General features: G+C 40.5%; 1 protein-coding gene across 2 annotated transcripts in view; it reads left to right on the forward strand.

Annotated features, from left to right (window-relative positions):
* The window catches only part of mtus2a (microtubule associated tumor suppressor candidate 2a), a 42,886-nt gene extending 24,947 nt beyond the window's left edge, over positions 1–17,939 (forward strand). Inside the window, exons 5-16 of one of the 2 annotated variants that reach the window (XM_040033162.1) lie at positions 5,716–5,880; positions 8,491–8,589; positions 10,846–11,009; positions 11,093–11,218; positions 12,884–12,950; positions 13,247–13,461; positions 13,555–13,660; positions 13,774–13,847; positions 13,947–14,045; positions 14,178–14,297; positions 14,435–14,535; positions 14,676–17,939. In XM_040033162.1, coding sequence (XP_039889096.1) covers positions 5,716–5,880; positions 8,491–8,589; positions 10,846–11,009; positions 11,093–11,218; positions 12,884–12,950; positions 13,247–13,461; positions 13,555–13,660; positions 13,774–13,847; positions 13,947–14,045; positions 14,178–14,297; positions 14,435–14,535; positions 14,676–15,108 — 1,769 coding nt within the window. In that variant the 3' untranslated portion in view covers positions 15,109–17,939. The remainder of the gene's footprint in view (positions 1–5,715; positions 5,881–8,490; positions 8,590–10,845; positions 11,010–11,092; positions 11,219–12,883; positions 12,951–13,246; positions 13,462–13,554; positions 13,661–13,773; positions 13,848–13,946; positions 14,046–14,177; positions 14,298–14,434; positions 14,536–14,675) is intronic. The other variant, XM_040033163.1, reaches the window with a different exon arrangement.
* Positions 17,940–18,438: the final 499 nt, after the last annotated feature.

Genomic DNA, 18,438 nt, shown 5'->3' on the forward strand with positions numbered 1-18,438 from the left:
AGCGAGGCATGCGGAGATCTGCATAGAGAGGAGAGTGAATGCCGTACCCCAGATGCCATGGCTCAGATCTAGTCTCTGACTCATGCTCGCTCACTGTGAACAGATGGTTTCTGTGGTGCATGTGCGCACACACTTATAAGCATACACACACACACGCTGGTGGAGGAGAACATTAGATGGGCCAATTAGATATGGCTGGCATTCTGTGGTAGAGGAGAGAAAAAACTAACATGGCAGAGGCTTATTGAAGCGGCAGTGCTCTAGCGGTGAGGATGGGCTCGACGGGACTGTTTATTAACTGCTAAACTACCACTCTATTTCATCCAGCTCTGTGTTAATCGAGCTTTATGAGCTTAAAAGATGCTTTAGACTGACAAAGATGCATGCATATTAGTCAAGAGGCAGCACCCCTGTCCTTCGTTCTCTCCCCGCTGAGGAGCTCTTATTGCTATTTTAGTTTTTCACTGATGCATCTCTTAGAAGAAGCAAATAACTCCAGGAAATATCTTTTTTAATGAGATAATTGCAGGACGTCAAACATTTTTGAAAAGATTTTGGAATAATAAAATAGCTGCTAACACAAGCTAAGTTTTGTTTGAGTTTTATTAGAAAGTTTCATGTTGTCAGCCAGTATCGTTTCTTTTCCTGTTTTTTATTTACTAGTTTTTGCCTTTTTATTATATTTTTTATTTCACAGCCTCAAAGGCAACCTCTTTTATAGACACATAAATAATGTCGTCACACTTGTTATATGTAATTTCGTGGCTGAAAAATGTAAGCTTGTAAAATTAATAAATGAATATTTATTTTTTTTGCTTTGTTCTTTCAGAAACCTAAACAGGGAGCTTGATATTATCCCAAAAAGTGTCAATAGCTAACAGGCGGGTGTAGCAGCACCATGGTGGTAAATGCATTTTCATTAACTTATTCTGTAAAAGGCTTAGCGCCTGGAGACAGAGTCTGAGTACTGCTAAAATAGTGCTGACTGCCTGTGCTCACTTCTCGTGATGTTGCCTCAGTGAGTGAAATGACCGTTTTTGTCCAAGCTTGTGACCAGAAGCTGAAAGAAATGCAGAGCAAATGGCTCGGCTTAAGAACACTTCAGCAGGGATGATTCTGGCTGTCACTTTGAACCCAGACTGTGGTTAACAGATGGTCTCCTTCTACTGCCTCCTCTCTCCATCCTAAATCTTTCGCTTATTCTCTCCTGCTTTGAATTTTCAGAAATCTACTTTCTTCAAGACTGATCAAGAGCCTAACAGCAGTGTTATATTTAACCTCCTAGGACCCTGCGTCCACATATGTGGACATCACATTTTATTTAGACCAAAATACTCACTTTTGCTCTACAAGGGCCTGATATCCACTTACGAGGACATTATACTGCCACTGTTCTATCAAAATTCTAACAAATATCTTCATTTGTGGCTCTCATTTTTCTTAGAAACAAAAATCAGGTAAAAAAAAAAAAAACATTTGATAATTCTTTGTTTTTACATTCATCGGGCCCCAATATGCCCAAATATCAAAGAGAAATTAAAAATGCATGCTCTGGAAGAGTTCGGGTCTTAGGAGGTTAATCAAGAGAAAATGCTTTTCCTCCAGCCTAACTCTGAGGTCATTTCTTAAGACTGAACTTTAAATTACCATTTGACTGCTTTCAGTCAGTGCTCCTTATCATAGAGGAGCATCTCTCTCTTGTTGACCATGAGAGGAGAAACGTTGTCCTTTTAGCTGGAATGAACTTTTAATCTCTTGGCATCTGTGTCCTAAGAGAGGAAAGGAGGCCCGAGGCTGCTGCCGTCAGCTCCTGTGTTATCATTTAATTCGACTGTCTACAACCCATGCCTTTGCTCTGTGGGGTTATTAATTTGATATTTATATATTCAGATATAACCTTACCATGACTTTCAAGAACATCACACATCATTGTAGCGTTTTATTCCCTGATATAAAACTGAGAATTGTGGGATGTACAATTCCGTGCGTTTGCAAACAGTTTTTTAGTTACCGTGAGAAGACATTTGGTGACAATCTTAATTTAAAGTTTTAAGTTAAGGTAGCTTGAGATAAATTTCAGTTTGGAGCATATTTAAAGCCACACTTTCTAATTTTGAACCAATCAACCTCCTTTGTCAATTCCAGGTTGCACTTTCAATTAAAAGGATTAATGTAACCTGAATATTGAACATCAAATCTGTATCTTATTCTATGTTTTATTCATCTTACTCTGTTAGCATGCTTTGGAAACCCAGTATTCAAGTTAATCTGCTTGTTGACCAGTTTTTAATATTTAATATTATTAATGTGATTTTATCTAGATAGCTTTTCTTCCAAATCTTCTTTTACTGGTTCATCTACAAATACTGGATAGAGTCGATGGAGTCAAATTCCCTTCCTTATGTGGCTAGATTTTTTTTTTCTTTTGACAGTTGTTCTGAATTTCATTTATTCCACCTTTAAAACCAGCTGAAGGAAGGAATCAGCAGGAAGCCATTAATAAGCAGAACAAATTATGGCCTCTGATGAATATGAGTTTCAAGCTTCATTACACACGCTGTCTTTCGCACTGAACAGTGTTAAAGGAAACTGACATCTGTCTGTGAGAACATGTGGTCTAATTTAAAAAAAGTTTAAAAAGTTAATTTTAGGGTTAGGCTTAAAAGTCGGTGTATAAATGGAAGAAATTTTCAGTAGGTTTACACACTGACTTCAAATTCCAGTTATATCCATGCACGTGTTGTCTAAATGTTTATTTAACAGGGAAACATTACTCATCACTTATACGATAAGTTTGTCTTAAATCACAGTACAAAAGCAGCGTGCGAGCAAACCTGGATCTGTTACTTTTAACTTTGTGAATTAATTTATAGCTGTTTGTTTTTCTGATTATTTCTTCTGCACTATAGCATGTATGATGAAAAAATGCACAACTCAGTCTTTTAAGGCGCAAGGTGTAATCTCTGTCTTAAGGTATTTGTACTTTTGTTGTTAAACAAAAATAAGTGAGAGAAAATAAAGGGATGGATTTATTGATTAAAACGCAAAGAAACCGCATTAATTAACATTAGCTTAATCATGAGTTAAACATAATAATATTAACAGGGAAATGATGATATCTGTTCATTGTGTCAACATGAATACTTTTTGTACTTCTTTTGTTCTTCCAAGTACAAGTTTGAGTGTAGTGATTTTAAATTAAATATTTGCGCACTGTGAGGCTGCTTCATCTATTTATATACAGGACGCGAGTACCTCCAGCTCAGTAGGTATTAAAGAGAAATGCTCACAAACCACAACTTAAAACATCTATACTCTTCCACTTGTTCTTATCAGGGTCGCAGGAGCCTATCCCAGTTAACATATGATGAACGGCAGAGTACACCCTGGACAGGTCGCCAGTCTGTTGCAGGGCTAACACAGAGAGACGGACAACAATATGCTCTCACATTCACACTTATGAGCAATTTAGACAATTTAGAATCAGCAGTTAACCTAACCCAACTAGGTTATTTGTCTTTGGGAGAGAGCTGGTGAAGGAAAGGAAAGGACGTGAACGAAATATGGTGAAATCAAAGTCACGATCTTCTTGGTGTGAGGCAACAGTGCTAACCACCACCGTGCTGCCCTGACTTAAAACAGGACCCTTTTACCTGCTTCATTAGTTATCTTACAAATATCTCAAAGAATCTGTTACCGCATGGTTCTTCTTTTTATAATACATAATACATCATTCGCCTGTTTGTTGGGTGGTAGGTGTTTTTCAGGGAAAAAAAGGGGGGCTATTGATTTGCCATGTCAGCACTGCAAGCTGCACTGCAAGCTCCTACATCAGCGCCAGCGTATGCATGTTTGCACCTGGATGCATTCCCCCTGGGTTTCTTTCAACGTGAATGGGCTTGATCAGTTCCGTGCTATAAATGTGAATGTGAAAAACACCAAAGAGTTCATGTCGCAGTGAGAACGAAGCATTTAACTATTTTACTTTCAAATTAAAATGTCGTTTTTGCCAGTGAATACCACTGAAAACCAAAAAGCCAGGTCAGTTCTGCTGGTCTTGGTTTAGCTATGAGGAACAAACCCATCCAATAAAATGGCCTCCCGCTGAGAACAAAAGCCTGCTGTCTTTTGTCCTCAGCTGTTTCCTCTTATTCATGGTCCCTTTTTCATTTCTTTGCTATTTTTCATCCGCCTCTATAAAATACTAAGCTTGCTGCCGGCTCCATTGCAGCACCAATTATTGCTCCTTGTAGGTCTTTTTATATCCTTTTGTTGCCTTCCTCCTAATTCCATGCATCCAGCCTTTTCCCTCTTTCTTTCTCTGTTATCCATCATCAGCTGGCAATTAGCCAATAAGTGATGCATATCAGCTTGATAATGAAATGCATCCCCCCTTTTCTCCTTCTCTAAGCCCTCAAAATAGTCGCCATCTTCTCTTTCACAGCATTCCCCAGTTTTGTATTCCCCACATCATCGTTTTCTCTTCCTCTCTGTGCTCCGGGAGTTCATTTGTCCATATTTGACCTCTGACGAATGAGCTCATCTCTGTTTATATCGGCCAGCCAACTGATCTATGTCAACTCAGTTTAAATGTTCTAGGCTAGGTTTTCATCTTTTAAACCTCTAATATAAAGGATGCTGACAGGTTGAGCCACAGAGCTCTGTGAACGTAGTCCACTCCTCTCTCCAAGATTAGATTTGAATGAGATAAACTGACCATATCTTCAGCTGGTTAATGAGAAAGAAATGCTGTCAGACTGTCAGCAGCCTTAGTAATGAACTCCCAGAGGAGCTCTGGGATAATATGGAAGCTTGGGGAATGCAACATATGTCAACTGTGTGCTGACAAATCAGTGAACAATAAGACATGCTAGTTAGGTTAACTGGTGACTCTAAATTGGCTGTAGGGGTGGATGTGAGAGTTTGCAGTGATGGACTGGTGACCTGTCCAGGTTGTTTCCTGCTTCTGGAATATTACATATAATATTGCTCTTTTTATATTTGCACAATATTCATGCATCAAAGAGCAAAGTAAGTTTGCAGTCACTATGGGCTTGCGGCTGGTCAAAGGAAAGTATTGATAGATACATTCAAACAGGATTTTTTTCCTGTGTTGTTAAGCAACCAACTTGCGTTACAGTGAGGTACAAGTTGTGCTAAATGGCTTAATGATAATTTCATAGCTTCTTTCGATCAGCTTTAAAACCAATTCTTAATCCCTGTTTGATGGAAAAATTTTGAAGCTTGAGAAATGCCGGTAATCTCTTGTGTCACTATTGATCAGGAACGGGGAGATGAGCAGGATTTATGCCGTGCGAGAGAGAGTGTGTAAACTATCTGTCAGTTTTTCAATAGATTAGAGCTCCATTAAGAGTCAGGAAGAGCAGTAATCACTGCAAGTATACATGTTCCAAGTATTGTATGCCTGTCGATGTGTCCCTGTGTAAACAAATCCCTGTATGTGTGTGTGTTTGAGATTGTGTGGGTATATGAAAGACAAGTGTATGTCCCAGGTTAACGGACAAGAAATTGGGGGCAGCAGCAGTGAGACCCTGAGGTTAGAAACCATTTCCCGGTCCAGTGACCCTAAATTCAGTCAGAATATAACCCTGTCCAGTTATAGGAATAATATGTGATCGCAAGAGATGTGAAATACAGAAAATAGGGCAGAAAACTCTGAAGGTAATGAGTTGGGGTTTTTTTTTTGTATTCTAGGTCTGAGTGTGAGTGAGGAGCCTCCTCTTCATAGAGTGACAACTGGCACTGCGTCAACAGATCACCAGAGAGGGGCACAATGTCGCAGCAACAGCCTCCAGCCCCCCTCCACTCCGGCACTGCCCCGACGCTACCTGCCACCCCAGTCAAGAAGCTCCCCTGGAGGTCAGTAGTTTTCCTGGAACAGCGCACAGAGTCTTGGTTTGATAAAACTGAAAGCATTTTTTTGTTTTTTCTGTGATTTGGCACAGCTAACATTTCTGCACTACCACACATCAGTCAAAACCCATAAACTCTGTGTAGTAAATGTAGTAAATATATATTTTACATGCACATTTGTTCTCCATGGATGTGTGCAAAAGAGAGAGATGCATGTTTCCAGTAACAGATTGTGTCCTATTGTCTCACGCTGTCGTCACATATGTGGTTTACAGGCACGTATTGTGCACATATGTTAAAATAATTAAAAATATCATGAGAAATCCACATTAGAGGAGGCACACTATGCAGCATATCCAATTGAGTGCCACCAGGAATAAGAGGATGGAATTGACAGCAGCAATGTTTTTTTTTCAAATGCATTTGTATTATCATACATGAAGTAACACCAGGCGCTCCATAGTATCGCACTTCACTCTGCCACATCATGTTATAAAAATGTCCTGTTTCTGCTTGAATAGATGACACAGAGCTACATGTTCTCTTCTGTGACATAAGCGAAATACATTTGAGACAAAACAATGCAGACATCGCTATTGTTGCCAACAGGTTCTTATCAGGGATGCAGACGGTGTTGTGGGGATGAGAAAATATCCTTCACCCTGTGTGCCCTGAGCTGATACAGAGTGTGTTATGAATTATTGATGTAGAAAGTTCCTGGCAACCTGACTCATACCCTTTTTTTATATTAGCGTTGCATTAAGGCTTTTTTTTGGCTCTCTATAGGGTTGTACAGATTCATATGTACAGTCATGGCAATAAAACAGAAGGTACACCATCTTTGAATTCTAAGGTTTTATGCATCAGGTCCCACAATGAGGTAAATAGAACCTCAGATGAGCACCAACACATGCAGTGTGTCATTATTTATTATTTATTTACCAAAAATCAAGCCGAAATTGTCATGGTCTGGCTGGCAGACCGTGGGGATGTAGGGAGTGAGGACCCAAGCGCGGAGCTCTGTGTGTAGACTGTGCGTTTATTTACAGTGTGGTAAATACTGATGCACAATTAATCCCCGTGCTCCCCAAGACTCCCGCGTGTGTCTTCCAGTGGCGTCCGTGTTCGTGCGCCCCGCTGTCGTGACTGTGCACACCCTGTGCGTGCTGTCCTTCCTCTCCACGCTCCTCCTGCAGGGAAAACAATGGAAGCAGCCGTTAGACACTGACCCCTGCGGGCAAACACGATCAGTACTTCCTGGACTAACACTGACTTGGGAGTCTAACTCAATGATCCCACATCAGTGGGAGCTCCAAGACTCTCCTAAGTAGCTCCCCCGACGAGCCCTGATCAGCAGCAGGTGTGTGGCTTGGGTGTGGCCAGTCCCCTAGCAGGGCCACACCCACCAGGCCTGAAGGCGCCTGTAAACAAGTGTTCAGACACACCTGCACCCATACACACACCCACATACACACTCATATCTACAAACATGGAGAAGAAGGGCAGCAACACCAAAAATACATATAATATCACAAGTCCATGACTGCCCAGGGATCCTGGGTCGCTCAACGGTTATTTCACGTAAAAAATATCTGTATCTTCATCTGAACATGTTCTACTTGTTTGGAAAAGGTGCTCATACAAGCATGGTGTTCCATGTAGGCAATGGGAAATGCAGCTGTGCTATCCTAAACAGCTTCACATCACAAGCATCTGCTGACCTTTTATTTTCAAGTAGCCCATCCAGATTTAAATTCAGATTCTACAAAGCCTCACTGTGTGTTCGAGTCAGTACGGTGATGTGATGTGACAGTGTGTAGGCAATAAAGATTCCCTCTGAGAGCCACATTTGCATGATTTTACCAAAACATGCACACTGAACACCGCACACACAGTGTTGCTGCAGAGCAAAAGAAACCTCCAGGGTTATATGGGGATTTGTTCAGGATCAGAGGCTTCTTTCCCGTAACAGGTCTAATTAGTTTCTTTTCAAGGTCTCGCTCCCACTCTCCTGCCTGCTTCACACCAGTCTCCCTGCTAACCTCTTGAAACTTCCTTCCTTCCTACTTCTTTATTTGCGTCACCTCTTTTTTCTCCTCCACTTAGAATTTTTCGCCCCAATTTTCTACATTTTGAGCTCCCGTGTACTTGTTTCAAATCCAGCCACTTGTTCTTACATTCACTAGTTCTGCAAAAGATTCAATGTGAAACGCAGGAGAATGTTTTTGAGGGTTGAGATAATATTAATAAATCATTGGGAGTTCCTAATTGTTGCCTGTCTTGACTACAAAGTGCAATAGTGTCACATAGACGAAGGAGGATTTTTAGCACATCTGCTCAGCTTCTTTTTGACCCGCAATCCTGTGGGACATAGCTATACTACACAGCAGGGGGGATGTAGCTGGAGATGAAAGCAGAAGGTGTAACTGGAAAGATTGGAAAAAAGTTAGGAGAGGAGGAAAATCAGCCAAGAAATGGAAAAAAGTACAATAAAAAAAGATTGAGGCAGGCAGGCAAAGTTGATTTGACACTCATGTGTGTATATCTGACATGCTGTACTAGCCAAATGTCACTGTGTGATATTCGGAGCGTAATCAACACCTTGTGTTGTGACAGTGAGCAGGAAGGAGTTTCAGCGGAGTTCAGAAGTCACACGTTCTCTCCCGTCCTCTCCAAAAAGGCTGGCTGTGGTTCCTCCCAAACCTCAGTCTCCAGGTAAGTTTTTCCTCTTTGTTATTATGCAAAGTGTAGATATATGGAATGGTGGTTTTCTTTGTCTACAATACAAAACAGAGGTGCTAGAAATCGAACAGTTTGACTCGCACACAGGGGCAGAAAACTATTGATGGTAATATAGACACCTGTGCTTGTCCTACGATGGCAAGTCAAATTGTATGTAATTAAAAAAGCCTGTGCCAGAATCCCGGTGGCTGACTAATTGTACACTATTCACCCTGATCAATAAGACTTAACACGTATTGTATAGCTCCACCTCACTCTGCTCTGGGGTGTCCCGCCCCCCAAATATTTCTAATACCCAGATGTGGTTCTAAACAGTTTGAGGTGGAGATTTGTGATATTTAACAATTTCTTCTATGTTGTGGTTTCATCTATGTGGTCTGGAAAGAGCAGAGTAATTTTCTTTTGGGATTGCGGAGAGAATCCAGATGTTTCCTAGCAGAGTCAAACACATCTCCTCAGGCCACTTATTTTCTCACTTTAGTGCTGCTGTTCACCTTTGTCTTTACTGCTACTTTCTCGGACCTCGTCTACTCCTACACGGTCCCAAAATGAAAGCATTTTTCTTCTTTCAAATTCCCAGCATCATTGATTTTGCTCTTGTTTACTGAAATTTGCAGACTGTTGTTCCACCTTGAAGTTGCTCTGGACACGATCCCAGCAAGATGCTAGCGAGAGAAAGTAAAACTGATATTCACCTCGTGAATATCTCGGCCTTGATATCTTTAAGAACACCCTAAAAACACACAGACAAACACTTCCATCTATGCTCTCTGCAAGATTTGCCATTACCTTTTCTCATTGTTTCTTGCATCGTTATTTCTCATCCATCCACCTCTCCGCTCTCATCTGCATGCTGCCTTCACACTCATCCATATAGGCTCATTTAGTATTCAGTATCCTCTCTCTAACCTTTCAAGTAGAACCTGCACATGTCTAGGTGTGTGCAAATGCATGCTTGTGCACATGTGCCTGAAAAAGAGGCAGAGAGCATTTACTGAAAATAAGGGAAAGGGATTCCTAATAAGGCTTCAAGGCAAAGAAAGGACATTGAGATAGATGGAGCTCTGGAACAATTGCTGACGCTTGCATTTTTTTAACAGATGGCATCAAAACATCTCTGCAGTTTTTTACCTTTTGGTCTTTATCTCTGTCATTTTTTCAGAGAGCTACTCCTACTAATGTGTTACATTTCTACCCTGAAGCCCTTTGGTTATATTTGGTTAAACGGGTTATAGACATCAATCACCAAGACAGTTATTCAGTTCATCTGCAGCTATTCCACTCTATCCATTCGTTGCTCTTTTTTTCTTTCTTTTTTTTTTGTATTTTACCCTCCGCACCCCCACCTCCCTCCAAACAATTTTGCACTCATTACCTGGGACCCTGCTCCCCAAGCCCAGCCTCGTGTTGCCATGGAGACCACTCCCCATGCTCCAGCAGGCCTGAATTATATGGTTGAGGCAGGTGATTTGGTGTTCTGCTGTGATTTTATTTTGTGTGAAAGCACATTTCCACCTACAGGCTGGTTTGTGAGTCTGTTGCTAATATAGAGTAAATTTTATGATATACACACACTCGCACTGTAACAAGGTGGCACAAGGGTTAATCGCCTTGCTTGTGTGTCAGCTATGATTTAATGATTGTGCCCCTTCAGACACCGTTACTTTGATGTGCCCAAATGTTTCTTTACATATGCATGTTGTAAATAAAACACCCACGTTAGCATAATCGTGGTGTTAAATCGTTATATGAGAGAAGTTTACACATTTATCATGAGTTTAAATGGTTCATTATGAGAAACTACCTGAAGACTGTATTAAAAAAAAGATTTAATTAAATTACTACCATTTATCCTGAAAATGCGATCACTGATTCACCAGTTGAATTTTGATGTTTAAAATTGCCAGATTCCATTATGGATATTTTTTTGGTTTCATGTATTTACTTCCTGTTTGTTACCTCTTTATGCTGGGAAACTACTGAACTGTTTTAAAAGTGTCTCTCCTTTTTGTCACTGTCATTCAACACTAAAACTGATGTGACAGAACAGATAAACTTCGGTATATATGTTTAATTGGCTGATGTTCAGTTGATACATTTGTGAGTCCCTAATGTTTTGTTAGTTTCGTTAAAACACACACACACACACACACACACACACACACACACACACACACACACACACACACGCTCATTCTAACCTTATTTGATTGTCTTTGTTGCGTGCAGCAGCAGTTCGGGGCTCAGCTCCCTCTGGTTCCCCTCGCCGCGTGCCCCCCCTGAGGCTACAGCAAGAACAGCAGGAGAACCTGCAGAGAGAGAAAGAGGAGGCTCAACAGAAAGAGAAACAGAGGCAAGCGGAGGAGAGAGAAAAAGAAAAGCAAAGAGAAGAGGTGGGTAACTGAGAAACTCTGCAGCACCGTTTGGGCCGTGCTCCGTTCTGTTCATTCTGGTATTATTCTGTGTCGCTTTTCAGGTTCAGAGGCTGCAGGGACGCTGCGAACAGCAGGAGAGGCAGCTGAAAGCTCTTAGAGATGAACTGAGGAAGACTTCGCTGGGTCTAGAAGCTTTCATAGTCACCACTCAGCATTATTGCCTCAAGGTAGCGAACTGGAATGATACTGTGCACAGTATTACTGTAATCACCATATTAAGGCTGCCATCCCATGCAGATTTACAACATAATACCGCAGTCTTAGTGTTTACACCAAGCCTAATATGTATGACACACGTGCACACAGTGCACACGCGTAAATTTAAGGGCACATGCAGTATTTAACAGCATGAAGTGTTCACAGCATGGTCAATGAGATGCTGGATGACACACAGTTTGAACAGTGTGACTGTGGAAAGGGTCTACCAGAGTTCAGTGTGTCACTGATCTGGTTTCATCCAGTTCTCTGTCTAATGGGATGATTTCACCTCTGAGGTGCTGTGGTAGTAATACCAGTGCCAGACTGTCGGGGGACTGTCTGACTTCTTTATGGTCATTGTCTGAGTGCTGCAATCACAGGTCCACACTGCAGATATACAAGACAGGGAAAGTACAAGTGTGACTTTTGAGTGGATTTGAGCTCCCTCTGCTGGCATCAGTCAAAAACTACAGCTAGAGCATTGTATATAGTACTGTGTAAACAGTTCTGTATAAGCCAGACTTTCTTGTACTTTTTTTAAGTGGTGTTAAGCGATAGGTAGGGTTTCTGAAGGTCTTTGGCATCATAGGCTGCTTTTTCACTCATTTTCAGTCCTGTACGTGAACCCGACCATTTTCTGATGAATGGCCTTTTGTTTAAGACACTTGATAATTAACCTATGAATCATTCACACACACAAAAACACCTAAACTAGTGTGGTGTCTAAACATAACACACAACTTAGCAACAAAAACAATTTGAAATTGTATCTTTGGGCACTTTGTTATGTGTCACAAATGCACATATGTTTCCCTTTTCTCAGGCAGAGCCTACCAAAATTACTAAAGACAACATAATCTGACATAAAAGAGTATTTTTGCACCAACAAGAAAATGCAAATTTGAAACTTTTGGTTTGAATCATCGTCATCATGTATGAGAGAAGTAAAGTGAATGTCTACAGCCATCTGTGAACCACAGTCAGGGCTCTGATATGGTTTCGAGGTTTTAATCAGTGCAATAACATCTGGAAAGCTTCTGATTAGCAACAGAATTTTTTTTTTTCTAGCAGTAAAAAAAATCCTCTACTGCTATTTAAGGTAAAGATTAAGAGCTGTTTGTGGCAGTGTGGATTTTTGGGTACATTTCACATCAAAGCATGCTGTCCACTACGTTGGTTAATGAATGAAAAACGAATCTGTTAATATACCCATCAACCTTACCTGTAGCCTCACAAATAACATCCTAGTAAGTGAATTGTACAAAGCAGTAATACTCAATTTAGGGCATGAGCTAGACTTTTTTCTACTTTACTAAATTCAGATTATTTAACAGGTTCTTACAAGGTTTATTTTTCTGTCAAATCTTTTAAATGTCACTAAAGCAGTCCGTACTGCAGCTAAAATGCCAAACAAACCCAGTGTCAACAAGTTTTTTGTAGTTAAAAGGCCAGTAAATCCATAATTAAATCATTTCAAAGATAGACTATTGGCCTTCTGTTCATTATTTAAACTTTTATTATTCTCTTTGGCCAAATTCAAGGCCAGTCTGAGGTCATTTGAGTTTAAGAATTCCAGTTGATTTGTACTTGGGCTGTGCACTGTGTCAACAATGACGTTCATTTTTGTTTTTCAGAATGAAACCGCAGAAGAAAATCAAAGGAAGTTGTCTTTGGAAATGCAAAAGATCAGAGAGGAAATGGGTAAAAATCAAATCACTTAAAGTAATGTACGGCTGTTACATTAACTAAAGCACAGTTTATGTATTCTAGTTAGAATTACTAGACCATTATAACTACCTATTATTCACACCTGGGCTGTTCATACAGTGAATTGTAAAGGTGTAATCAGTGTTATTTTTACATTTTATATTTCAACATAAAATGACTTGCATTAATGATTTCCAAATAGAAATGTTGGTTTTAAGCTTTCTATAGCTGCTAGTGTAATTAGCAGACCTCATCGCGTAACTAGATGACTAGATGTACTTCATGCACAGCCTCAAACTCAGTGCGCTGGGAGAGACTCCAGAGAGAGAAGGCAGCGCTGGAGGTGGCGTTTGAGCGAGAGCTGCAGGAGCTGCAGCTGCAACAGGAGGCAGAGCTGGCTGCTGTGGAGGAAGGACTCAGGAAGTGTCACTCAGCAGAGGCGGAGCACCTGAAGGCGGAGCATCGGTCAGAGATGGAGGAGTGCAGGACTCAACAGCAGGAGCAGGTAGGAGAAAGGCATCGGTGGGAGATGACTGGTTTGTTTCTGTTATTAGCTGGCTTTAACGTGCACGTGTACACGTGTGTGGCTGTGCGTTAGATCGAAGAGATGACAGTCAGCCATCAGGCAGCCATTCAGGAACTCAGAGACATGCACAACATCACCATGGCAACACTCCATGAAGAGCACGCCCGTACTATGAGAGGTATGAATGTGGGGTTTGTTTAATTAAAAAAAAAAAAAACACAATATGATGCAAGCACTGCAGGGAGTCACACCAGCTCTCTTCTTTTATCATCCTTCTAAATCTGCACGTAGACTTAAGGAAAGCTCACGAGCAACAGAAGATCCTTCTAGAGGAGGACTTTGAGAAGCTTAGACTTTCTCTACAGGTATGATACTGAAAAGAAGATCTTTTTTTTAGGTTTAAATGTAGATGTTTGTACTGGTACAGTGTGTAATCTTGTATTTTTGTGTGTGCATTTTCTCAGGATCAAGTGGATACGCTCACCTTTCAAAACCAGAGTCTGAGGGACAAGGCCAAACGCTTTGAGGAGGCTTTGAGGAGGAGCACAGATGAACAGATAGTGGTGAGTAAATACCCTGCATATATATACAAAGAGCGCAAACAGAAACTTGGCATACTTCTGAGACGCTGGGTGCCTTTTATTCAAACACTCCCTTTCATTCATTTATTTTTAAATGCGCTTGTTTTATGGCAGGATGCTTTAGCGCCATATCAACACATCGAGCAAGACCTCAAGAGTTTGAAGGAGGTCGTGGAAATGAAGAACCAGCAGATACACCAGCAGGAGAAGAAGATCTCTGACCTGGAGAAAGTGGTAGGCTCAAATAAGCCACCGTAACCAGCATCTTCTACACTGCCTTTTCCACAAATTCACACTATTTTGAATAGACAGAAAGGTCAGTGTGGTCTGTATAATGATAGATTGCGGTATGGTTGTTTTCTGCTTTTGAGCAGGCCCAAAAGAACGTGTTCCTCGAGGAAAAAGTGCAGGTTCTGCAACAGCAGAATGAAGATCTTAAAGCTCGCATTGAAAAGAACCTAGCCCTGTCCAGGTAAGAGGCATCGAGTCATCATCATTAACATTAATGCTCAGCATTCACTACTTCATGCCTACCTCTCCTGTAGGTACATCCAGAGTCAACCTTTGAGGTGAAAGTTAACTTTACCTCCCTTTTTGTCTTTTTCCCTACAGACAACTGTCTGAAGAGAACGCAAACCTCCACGAGTCCGTCGAGAAGGAGAGCACTGAGAAGAAGCGCCTGAGTCGGAACAACGAGGAGTTGCTGTGGCGTCTCCAGACCAGCCCTCTCGTGTCTCCAGCATCCTCCCCACTCCACCGCTCCTTCTCTACCTCACCACTTCCCTCATCCCCATTATTTTCCTCTTCACCTGTAGCAGGGTGTGACTCCCCCACTCACTGCCATGGCTGTCCTCAGCAGGCCCAGTACTCCTCTCCCTCCCACAGAGCTGCTGCTACCAATCAGAATCTCTCACCGGGACCAGCCACACCCACACACAGGGCAGTAACTAATCAGAATTACTCCCCCACCCATGTCACACCCACGCACAGGGCATCACGCAGTCGCTGTAATTCAAATACTTCTCTCAGCTCTTTGCAGAGATAAGTTCTTTCCCTTCTAAATTTTCTCTTCTGACTCATTTGCCCTTTATTTTATTTTCTCTTTCCCAACCTTCAGTTTGGGGTTTTTTTTGCAAGCCTGTGGTTTCCAGTCATCACAGCATAAACTGGACAGACTGTACACTCAGTGCTAAAGCAATGAGGTTACACAGTCCTGTACTTTTATCAGGCTCTACAGCTGTTGGTGTCCATCATATGAAAGTATCACCATACACAGAAACACAATGTGGATACATACTGTGATAATGACAGCAAGCTCCTTTTTCCCAGCCCACACTTTTACTGAAATAGTCTTGACTTGTAGGTTGTAGATAATGTATGATAGCGGCACAAACGGTGCTGTAAACTTCCCCTGCATGGGTAGTTGTGAGTCCTGCACAGTACATAGTACAACAGTGCACATTTACAGATGGAAAGTAGCACACTGATGGCACCACAGCACATACTCTGGGGTGGTACGAACACAAATATATCAACTATGTAAAATAAGCTATAATTTCTAATTGGGATTAGTTTCCCATGCTTTCATGAAATCATGAATTAATGTTTCTCCTTTTTTGGATTGTATCTCTAAAAAAATCCCTAACAAAGCGCCTTAAACTGGGTCCTGCAACCTCACCAGCAGAGAACGACCAATGTTTTATTTATAAAGGACTTTGGATAAAGAATTGGTTTGTATATTAAAAAAAAACACCTAAAAGTCATGTTTCTTACCTTCCTCAAACTGTATTTAAAATTTTGTAATTACTTAATTTTAGCTGACAGATTTACTTGTGTGGAACAGCCCTCCTTGGAACCCCAGCCATTTTTATCAGCAAAACACAAAGAACTTATGTCTTTTAAAACCTTGCCAGGTCTTCCTACACATGAGCTACTCTTCACTTCTGGGATCCCTCAGGTCAACTTGCAAAAACTATGTCTGCCATTTTGGATTTACCTCAGTGGGAATGTGCCGTCTGTTGTGTCTCTAGCTCAACGGCAACGTCAACAAAAATCACACAGCTACCGCGGAGATCAAAGCTAAGGGGGGAAAACCTAGCACAGGAATCACTGTTTTAAATGTTGTGGATTTCTTTATAAAGAAACGTTTCTATCTAATTTATTACATGTGTTTTGCTACTTAGCAAGCATGTACTGTGAAAGTCTTCCAGTTTTAATATGGAACTTATTATTGCTGTGATTTGTCTATTTATTAAGCTCGAGGTGTGAAGAAGATAAATGGCGTTAGTTACTTATAAAATATCACCTACAGGTCACAAGTCGAACGTGATGTACCTGAGGAGAAAGCGGATATACTGCATATTATGTGACTGGTTGTCTTCACACATGCAGTTTTTTGCAAAAGTTTTGCACCTCTGAGGAGACTGCAAAGTTTTTGAAGTGAAACCCTTTTGTTCAGACCCTAATGCCCAGATTCTTGTTTCATTAACTTAAGAAAAATTGCAGCATGCACAAAATCTATCTTACTATTTAATAGCTAGCTAACTTTTAAAGCATCAAAGCTTTGTTAACTTAACAGACCTTAAAGATTTTTACAAGACAACATGCTGTAAAGAATTTAATTTGCCCACTGATGCACAAACTTCTGCAGAAAACTGTACATTGATGGTGTCGTATGGTAAAATATAGTATCTATAAGCTATGTAAATTTTCAAAAACGAACCCTCCGTTTACCTCTTCGTGGTGTAGTACAGTAACGTAGTCCTTTCTCGGTCTGTTAACTTCTTCAGATATTCTTCTGGTTTGTTTATCTGAACAACACTTTTTATTCTTTGATTATCATGTTGTTGCGAGCTATGCTGGATTTCCGGTGTGCGAGAATATATTGTTCAGGGAGTTGTTTTCTAAAATTAGATTAGAAATCCTTTCTTTTTTATATAAATATAGAGAGAGCTTCTCAACACAGCATTATACATTTCCAAGATATTCCCCAAGATAATTTTTCATTTATATCAAATACAACAGAGAAACCAACAACTGATATATACAAATGAGAAATATTTTATAGCACACAGTATGTTATACCTGCCTCCTGTACTGTACTCTTCAGATTAACTTCCCCTCAGGGTCTTAATCTCTCGTCCAGCTTCGAGCAAGCCAAGATCAAAGTTCTGTACAGTATAATCTCAGATTTACTCACAAATAAACAACAACAACAAAACAAAGCTAAAACAGTCCAGATATGTTAAAAAGGGGTCACTGTAAATACATCAGGCCCAGGAGAAAAGATGAAGTTGGCAGCGCTAATGGGAGCATGAGTTAGATTTAGAAGCTGATCAAATATTGTTAATAGTTTAATAGATGCATGAAAGGGGGGGATAGGGCTGCGTCGGGGGGCGGGGGGCACCAATTCTTAACATTTCTAAAACCGCCCCTGGTTACATCTTCTGTTCACTTACAGATGAAAATGTTACCAGCATGTAAAATATATGGCGTTTCTGAGTTACCAGTTTTTCATTACCTTTAACTAAAGTTGTATTTGCTATACCAGCACTTTTGACAGTCCTGAAAAGAAAGAAAGAAATAAAAGCGGGATTCTTTTCATGGATCTTTTTTTGTATGAGACGTACACAGGGTTAACTGTTCTTAAATGAGCGAATGTCGGCGTTGAAAAAGGGAAAAAAAAATTATCTCAATTGTGACTGATTTTGTACCTATACTAACAGTTTTTGAGAATGTCAAAAAGAACATGCCAGTCAGAAAGTCACTGTGTTTTCAGTTTTTTTAGGACCACAATTCACCGACACTGAAAGATTCTTTAGGTTTCTCCTAAAAAGTAATTTAAGCTGCAAAAAACTACAGTCAACATGGATGCAACAAAACTACTGTTTACAAGTGACAGCGCAAAGTTACCAGTGTCGTATTTAATGAATATTTCACCACTGAATGGACTTTGATTTCTAAACAATAAACTGGTATTGTAGTGACCCTGCAATGTGTCCTGTGGACATCTTACTATGTGCTGAATGTCAAAAACCTAACCACTGCGTTTTAGGTTTTTTTTTCCTTTTTTACAATTTGTTCATGTGATTTTGTTTAATATACAAGGACCTTTTGTCTGACGACTATGTAGCAGCCATTTAACATGTAGCACTTGGCTGAGCCTCCCCGTAATACACGAGTAATTTATTCCATTTATTAGGGGGCAAAATGCCCATTTTAATATTTAAATGCTGTCGTAGCAAATGTTTGTCGACTTTCAGCTCTTAAATTTGAATTTGTGTGTGTAAACTATACAAAGTCTCATTTTGGAACTGGTAGAGGAACAAGGTTTACAGAATATTGTTTGTTCTGGCACTGATTGTACGTTTGAATG

This window comes from Simochromis diagramma, unplaced genomic scaffold (assembly GCF_900408965.1).
Source record: "Simochromis diagramma unplaced genomic scaffold, fSimDia1.1 OVJJ01000216.1, whole genome shotgun sequence".
NCBI classification, from domain to species: domain Eukaryota; kingdom Metazoa; phylum Chordata; class Actinopteri; order Cichliformes; family Cichlidae; genus Simochromis; species Simochromis diagramma.